The 8,539-nt window shown below is 45.7% G+C and overlaps 1 protein-coding gene across 2 annotated transcripts in view; it reads right to left on the bottom strand.

Annotated features, from left to right (window-relative positions):
• Nucleotides 1-709: 709 nt before the first annotated feature.
• The window catches only part of NRK (Nik related kinase), a 275,460-nt gene continuing 267,630 nt past the window's right edge, over nt 710-8,539 (bottom strand). For both annotated transcript variants that reach the window (XM_083159430.1, XM_083159431.1), the window contains 2 exons: nt 4,487-4,626; nt 710-1,392 (listed from right to left, as the gene is read on the bottom strand). In XM_083159430.1, the coding sequence (XP_083015556.1) occupies nt 1,309-1,392; nt 4,487-4,626 (224 nt within the window). In that variant the 3' untranslated portion in view covers nt 710-1,308. The remainder of the gene's footprint in view (nt 1,393-4,486; nt 4,627-8,539) is intronic.

Here is an 8,539-nt window from a genome sequence, read left to right as displayed (position 1 = left end):
CAGACACCCTCTCCAAAATGGGCACTGGAGCTCCCAATATCTGCTGGCGTTGCTCCGGGGCCCCAGGAAACCCACTGCACATTTGGTGGCAGTGCCCTCTTATCCTACCTTATTGGTCGGAGATATTCAGATTGTCTGCGGTCATCCTGGGAGACCAGATCCCCACAGACCAACTATTCTGGCTATTCCACCTCTCACCAGCCCCCATATCGAGATACAAAAACTCCCTGCTATGCCACCTGAACAATGCTGCTAAATCGGTTATCCCGGTGAGATGGCGCTCCTCCTCTCCTCCAACAACAAAGGACTGGTTCAAAAAAATAGACTTTTACATGGACATGGAAGACATCCTAGCCTCTGCTGAGGACAGACACGCCCAGTTCAGGAATACATGGTCCCGCTGGCTGCTCTTTAAGGACACCAAGACCTACAAAGAAGCAATAACACCCTAATCCTCTTGGTGCCCCCTCCCCCCCTCTCTATCGACCGGGTCATCGGTTGTCTCCCTCCTCACGCTTACTCTCCCGCTGACCCTCCCTGTTGGAAGTGGCTGTAGTCCCGCGTCCACGACTATAATTTTTATCTTAACTACTGATAACTAAATTTACGAACCGGAATTCCCCCCCACCCCCCTTCCGATACCCTTTCCTTCCCCCCCCCCCCCCCTTTCTTTTTTTTTTTTCCTCTCCCCCCCCCCCCATATCAGTTTTTGCATATTCTATTAAGCTAATGTACTGCTCTTCAATTGTCAAATTTACAATGGAATTATACTGTGTTTGCTACACCTAAAAACAATAAAAATCTATTTGCATTAAAAACTTTTTCCTAGTGGTGCCATGAACTGATGTTCTAGGGCAGGCCTGCCAACCTGTGGCACTCCAGCTGTTGTGAAACATCCTAGCATTCCTTGCCACAGATTTAGCATTCCCTAATAGCAAAACTGTTGCAAGGCATGCTTGGACTCCGTGACTCCAGCAAGTTTGGGAACCATTGATTTACAGTAAAACACAACTGAGAACCTCTAGTCTATTGAAGTGACATTTTTTTCTGCAACTCTTAGAACTTCAGCTCCCAATGTGCTCGGTCAGCTATAGTGTACAATAGCTGGGGAGATAACTTTTTCTATAGAATTACAATAACATCTGTGCAAAATTCATGCTGTAAACCCACTGAAACTTTACAATGCTACTTCTGTATCTTCCGTATACCCAGCAAGTGTGTCCACTCCATCCAGGACGCAGCAGCACTATTTTCTTTGTGTCAATCAGCCACCACTTTCTTTTTCATTCTCCCGAATCATAGATATGGTTACCAGTTGAATAGAGCATTTTGTCCAAGAGTCATGAAGTAAATTTGACTGCTGCCACCAGACTGTACTGAAGCAAAAAATACCTAAAAAAAATAAAATAAAATAAAATATATTATTAATCATAGTCAGAGAATAATATTATATGCCGCCTAAAGTGGGAAAAGTTATGCACTTTTACCCCCCTAACCCTCTTTTCATACTTACCAAGTCCCAGGGCGTCCACAGCAGGCCTCCGGCATCTTCTCCACGGCCTCCAGCGGTACCAGGAATGGTGAAGTCACCGGAGCGCGCGCACACCCGCGCAATGCATTCCTGGGACCGCTGGAGACCCAGAGAAGATGCCGGAGGCCTGCTGTGGATGCCCGGGGACTGCGTGGACGCCGAGGAACCACCGGACACCATCAGGGGACAGGTAAGTAAGCCTAACAAAAAAATATTCTAAAAACCGAAAAAATCCCCTATCCGGAATGCTCGTGGTCCCGAGCATTTCGGATAAGGGATACTCAACCTGTAGTACTTTTGTCCAAAAATGAGGAACAAACTGTGATTGTCTATAACAGTATTTTCATTGGACAAAAAGTTAGACTATAAGTTGCGCTAAATAGTCCTACTACAAAGCTCTAACTCTTTGGTCCTCATTTATATGATCATCAAAAACAGTAAGAGCTGAACAGAAACAATTAGGGTTAGTTTCCAACCAAAGAGATCTGTGGCCAAATGTAATAGGGAGTGAGAATCAGAAAGTGAGAGATTTTGGGAGAGTTTTTTAAAGCGGCAATAAATGACATGCAAAAACCAGATTGGTTTTACCATGTCAATGATTTCCGCTTTACCGCTACTACATAAACGCACATGCGCAAACCTCAAACATCTAGGGATGGTCCGAATTCGACCCGCTATTAGTGGGTCTGAATTGGCCCCAAAATGCTTTGTTCCTGTATTTTCATGCCAATGATATTTGCCGTGGTGGAGCTGCAGCACAGTCCAAAATTCAAATAGTGGAGCAACACCAACTCCCACCCCAAACACTGCCAAACATTAAAGTCCAGGACTTGCTGGCAGTAGGAGTGGCTCCCCTATTTAAAGTTTGGACTGTTCTGCAGCTCCACATCTGCAACTGCCACTTGCAAGGAAGGCCAGGAACAAAGCATTTTGTCCCTCCTGGAATGGGTCATGTTGTGAGGTGTGCAGCCTTATATCATATCTCACATTAGAGGAGGGAGAAAAGGCCTTGTTCCTGGACTTCTTTGCCAGTGGCAGTTGCAGAGGGGGCTGCAGCACAGTCCAAAATTCAAATAGGGGAGCAACACCAACTGCCACCTCAAACTGACAAACATCACCAGCCTGGACTCACTGGCAGTTAGTGTGATTCCCCTATTTGAATTTTGGACTGTGCTGCAGCCCCCTATGCAACTGCCACTGGCAAAGAAGTCCAGCTGCACCTCTGCTGCAGTGTGACATTCTCCTGTAGCGCCTGGCTTCTATCACTAAGAAGGACCCGGCAGTATAGCAAAAGTCATCTTTGAGTGACACAAGGCCACACCCCCAATTGTGAAATTGGATTATTCAAATAAAATGGCAGATTAGGTGAAGGCACATTTAATGAAGTGTCCCTTATTGTATGGAATGCACACACAGTCTTTTGTCACTGCAAATGGACACAAACTCTTTGGCCGTCAAACAAGAAGGAAAATGATCCTTATAATTTCCATTGGACTCATTTTGCACCTTCCAGTTGTACATCTCCAGCAAAGGTCATTCCTATAATAAATCATCAAATGCCATGGTGACACTTGTAATAAAGATAATCCCTGGGTCCCCTCACAGTCATGATTACTTTAAGACATAAATGGACGTAACCTGAGAAGTATTATCGAAGAACAAACTCCTTGATATCTGAGAAATGTTGTGATTGTCAGTTTTCTCCTCTAGGAATAGACCTTTATAAATACATCACTGCAAAATAGAAATTAATGTACTACACAACCCCATCATCCAGTTTATCAGAGATGTCTCTGTCAAATGCAGTAACCCTATAAGGTTCATACTGTCACTGTAACATCAGCTTATTGTATTGTGGCCCAGATCCTGTGTGATTCTCAAGGCCTGAAGGAATGCTAAGCACATCATTTATACTCGGTAGGTCCAATTATGGACAATCAAATCAGGATTCTTACTGTACATGATGCATTGGTGTAGAAGATCCATATAGGCATTAACACATTTGCTGAAGCTGTGGAAGCTAAGGATGTTTGCCCAAAGACAGAAGATAGTTGTATGTATGTCTTAACAGTGTTAAAAAATAAATAGAAAAATGGTTGATGTACAAACATTGGTTTTGAAAAAAGAGGTGCAAATACTAATTGGGGATACCCAGTGAAAGAGTATTAAAGGGGTGTTCAGAATGGCTGACACAACTACACTGCCAATGCCAGTGAAGCATAGATGCACACAGGGGGCAGCCTGATCAGCACAGGGAGTATGGCCAAGTGGAATGGTGAACTTGGGGTGGCGTAGTGATGCGATTGCATCATTGTAGCTCCTCTACTGCTAATACAGTGCTGTTAAACCAGCATTGTATAGCGGTGGGCAGAACAAAGGTGACTCCTATCGTCAAGACCCCCTTGGTCCACCCAATTCTGCTCATAAGTGGGGCCAAGGAGGGGCATGTGCGGGAGTCTGAGCAGGGTGCAGGTGAGTTATCCACCTTTCCAGAGGACCAGGAGGACAACACTCCTCTACGCCGCCCCCCCCCCCTCCCAAACAATCAATCAAATCACGATTCTCAAGTCCCAAAAACAATGGTCAATAGTGTCTGAATTGGCACTGCATCCAGGGCTGATGTTCAAAGCTTCATGCAAAGAAGAACAAATAAGGGCATCATCTATGGTGTTTGTATAGCATACAAATATGCACCTTATTAGTGTATTGTATATGATCTGCTATATATGTCTCATTCTTCATTTAACAATGTCTATAAAATTATCTGGGGTAATTAACAATGATGATGTTGCTAGAACTAGGAGAAAGAGATTATTAACATTATTAATACCAACTATTTTTCCTTTTACCGGAAGGGAGAGCGTAACTCAAACAGTTTGTCCTCATATTCAACATGAACCTTTCTACTATTTAGCATAGAAGCAGATGCACTGTGTGACTGTATAAGTACTGTACCTTGTCATTCCTTTCACACAAGAATTTTAACTTCTGTGCCTTCTTGTGCATGAACACACCTTCCAGAGTGCCCATGTCTCCATTCCGCAGTTCGATCGCCTTCTCTCCCCAGCCCATTATTTGGTTAGACTGGAGATAAGCTAGGATATAATCATTTATACAGATTTTGTTATTAAAGAATGAACATTTCAAAATAAATCTGTATGATTTTGAAAAGTTAAAATACACATTGCAACAAATTCTTCCTAAACGCTCTGCTTAATGGATTGCAATGAAAATGTGCATAGAGTCCATATGAAATGGACTGGTCCGACAGTCAGAATTCCGATGGTCAGTATACCGACGTTGGAATCCCGGCTGCCGGTATTCCAACAGGGGGGCAAGCTCATCGAAGCCCCTTGCGGGCAAGCTGCACCCACCACACTGCAGGCTCGGTGGCTCACCACAAGTTCTGTTCTCCCTCTATTGGGGTTGTGGACCCTCACGGGGAAGAATAGCCCCTGTAAGTCAGGATCCGGACTGTTGGGCATATAACAGTCGGGATTCCGATGTAGGTATACTAACTGTCGGAATTCCGACTGTCGGGAGGTCATCCAGCACCCGTATCACATATTGTACAGTAGATTGCTTGGCATGTATGGCCAGAGAGCAATGTTTATTATTCATTAGATGTTATAGCCATAAGTGTAACGATAAATAAGAAGTCAGTAAGCCTTGGACCTCCTGTACAACTGATGCCATGCTCAAACTGGATCTTCACATAACATACAGTATCATATATAATAAGTTCTGAGTGTTTGCCTCCTGGTGTTAAAGTAAGGCATTTTAGGGGATACATGCTAAAGTTTGGAGATTGATAATGTGGAGAGAGCTAAAATAAATAAAATACCAGCAAATCAGCCATGTTAAAGGTTCCTGCACTTTATCACTCTCCAAGACTTAGCCGTTTATCCCTCTCCAAGACTTTGACTGCAACTGGGATATCATTGCTAATTTAAAGTACCACTTGCCCCGTAAAAAGAAAAATATTCTTTGAAATAGACATTTAATACAATGTCAAGTATTGAATAACAAGAGCAATTATACAAATCAATAGTTTTTATTGTGTTTATTGACTAAAACACATTAGGATTGTGTAGACAGATTGTCATAGCAGAATACACAGGTGGGTTTAACGAAAATCAACATCCTAAACCTGCACTGTCAATCCATTAATGTATTCCAGCAAATTGATTGAACTCCATAAAAGATCTTAGACCATACAGCTGGCTGTAACCCCTGATTATAATGCAGCACCTCTCACAGCTGACAAGATAGCAAAGAAACGTGTCTGGACTTGTCAGATACTGAAAAAAATTGTTCAAATAGCAGCCAGAAGGTTCAAAGTGATTAAGCGATTGATTAACATTATGCATCATCTCTAAGGGAAAAGTCAAATATTGACTATATAACTAGCCTCTTGCAGTCTTCAAGGAAGCTTTTATCATTAGCTTTCATGTTTACTGTGGTGGAAGAGCTAGCTACACAGAATTATGGTCTCTCAAGTGGACGGAACGCAGCTAAACTAAAGTAGCTGATTTTGTCTGTGAGTGACGACTACAAATCCCATCATATCTGGCCAAGCATATTTCTACAAGCTGTCTGCTCATATATCAATGCATACTTACCTGAAAGGTACTGTATTATCAGAAATAAACATGATGCAACACAATTGAAAGGTGAATTTATTATTAATAATAATAATAATAATAATAATAAAAAAATGTAACAACAATAATACATTCATGTCAACCTTCCCGAAATGGCTGGGAGGCACCTGAAAATCGGGTCCCCCTCCTGCCCCAGAAAGGTAGGCAAGTCTCCCGCTTTCTCCCCTGCAGCCCCCACCCCCCACACCCCCCCTTCCCCGCTGCACCAGTTCCGTAAGTTTGCGAGTCTGCGGCAAAAGGGTGCGGCTAAATGAGGCAGATCGCATCAATTTGCGTCATTTTAGCCCCTCCCCCAATCCACGACCCGCAAATTGCTGAGTTTGAGTGGCATGGGGGCGGGGCTTACTGACATTAGCCTTGCCCCTTTCTGTCACAAACTTGGGGTGCACTACCACTCGGGGATTGGCTAGACCTGACACAGGGGCGCGGAGTCTAACCGTGCCGGGGGTTTTCTGCCAGTGACCCCTCCAAGCGGGATATGGGCTTCTGCGGCAGTGGTGGTAGCTTGTGAAATATGGAGCGTGGTCGTCAAGCCGGGTCAGTAACAGGTGGACAGAAACGATATCAATGGATGCAGCAATGATTAGTCAGAGTCAGGCCGGGTCATACACAGGAAGGCACAGGATGCGGTACACAGGGAGCAGGCAGGAGGATGGTCACAGAACAAGCCAAGGTCATACACAGGAATCACTTGACACGGTACCGGAGGATCAGGCAAGAGAATGGTCAGGAACAAGCCGAGGTCAGATGCAATAATCAGAAGTCTGGAATAGTACAAGGCACTGGAACGCTGGAGCTGGTGTGAACCTATACTCTGGCAGCTTCTGTCTGCCAGAGACTGCCTTTTATAGGAAGCACAGGGAACTCACAGGTGAATTAATCAATGGGCTGAGCATGCTCAGTTTACACAGAGCTTCCCAGCAAGAGAGGTTCACCAGGTGTAACTAATTAGCTGAGCTCAGATCTTACAGCACAGTTCAACTATACAGAGCTTGTCAGCAGCATGAGACAAAGCCAGCAGGATTTGACCAGCAGGTAACTGAAATACATGCATATTGTGACATTACCTCCCCCTCTAGGGGTGGGCTCCGAACACCCCACAAGAAATTTTTTAGGGTCATCTGCGGTGCTTCGTCTTTTTGGAAGATTGTTTGGATTTGGTTGATTGAGATGTGGCCTTTAGCTCTACAAAACGGGCAGTAGAGAATATTGGACGTCCCAACAAAGCAGTGACATCATGATCTGAGCCACACTCTGAACTTGAATCCTTGTCCATGATCAGTGTAGGGAGTTCTTGAGGATCCACCACCAACTTGGAAGAACCTACACATATAACTCCACGTCTTAAATCCAAGGAGTCAGGTCTCAAAAACCACAGCCCTGGAAAAAGAAATTAGGTCTTTTAGCCTGGGATCATGAGTCTCAATGAGTGGACTAACCCACTCCATGGCTTCTCCCTTGAATGACAACACTAAGTACTTACAGGAAAAAGTAGGTATATCCACTGGAGATGGGGATTGACTTGGCGAATGGACTGGGAGGACAGTTTGGGTAGGGTAGGGACTTCCAGCAAGGCAGGTAAATCTTCCTGAATGGCAGGCATTGGAACCTTAGAGACCCTGATGGTACTGGAGACAGGTCCGAAGGCTATGTAAACTGACCCGGAGGCTGTGGAGACTGGCCCGGAGGCTGTGGAGACTGGCCTGGAGGCTGTGGAGAATGGCCCGGAGGCTTCGGAGACTGGCCCGGAGGCTGCGGAGACAGGCCCGGAGGCCGCGGAGACAGCCCCGGAGGCCGCGGAGACAGGCCCGGAGGCCACGGAGACAGGCCCGGAGGCCGTGGCACATAGGTCCTCATGCCCGGAGGCAAGGGCAGATGGATCTCTACTGGGAGTGACAGACTTGGAACCCCCACCAGGGGTGACATACTCGGAACTCCCGTCTGGAGTGAAGGACTCGGAACCCCCATCTGGGGTGATTGGCTCGGAACCCCTACTTGGGATGCTGGACTTGGAACCTCCTTCTGGGGTGACTGATTCAGAATCCCCTTCTGAGGTGATTAACTCGGAACCCCCATCTGGGGTGATTAACTTGGAACCCCCATCTGGGGTGATTAACTTGGAACCCCCATCAGGGGTGATTAACTTGGAACCCCCATCAGGGGTGATTAACTTGGAACTCCCATCTTGGGTGATTAACTGGGGATACCCTTCTTGGGTGATTAACTCGGAACCCCCACTTGGGGTGACGGACTCGGAACCCCCACTTGGGGTGACAGACTCGGAACCCCCACTTGGGGTGACAGACTCGGAACCCCCACCTGGGGTGACAGACTCGGAACCCCC

This window comes from Crinia signifera, chromosome 9 (genome assembly GCF_055691185.1).
Source record: "Crinia signifera chromosome 9, ASM5569118v1, whole genome shotgun sequence".
Lineage (NCBI taxonomy): Eukaryota > Metazoa > Chordata > Amphibia > Anura > Myobatrachidae > Crinia > Crinia signifera.
This window is presented reverse-complemented; position numbering and strand designations above follow the sequence as displayed.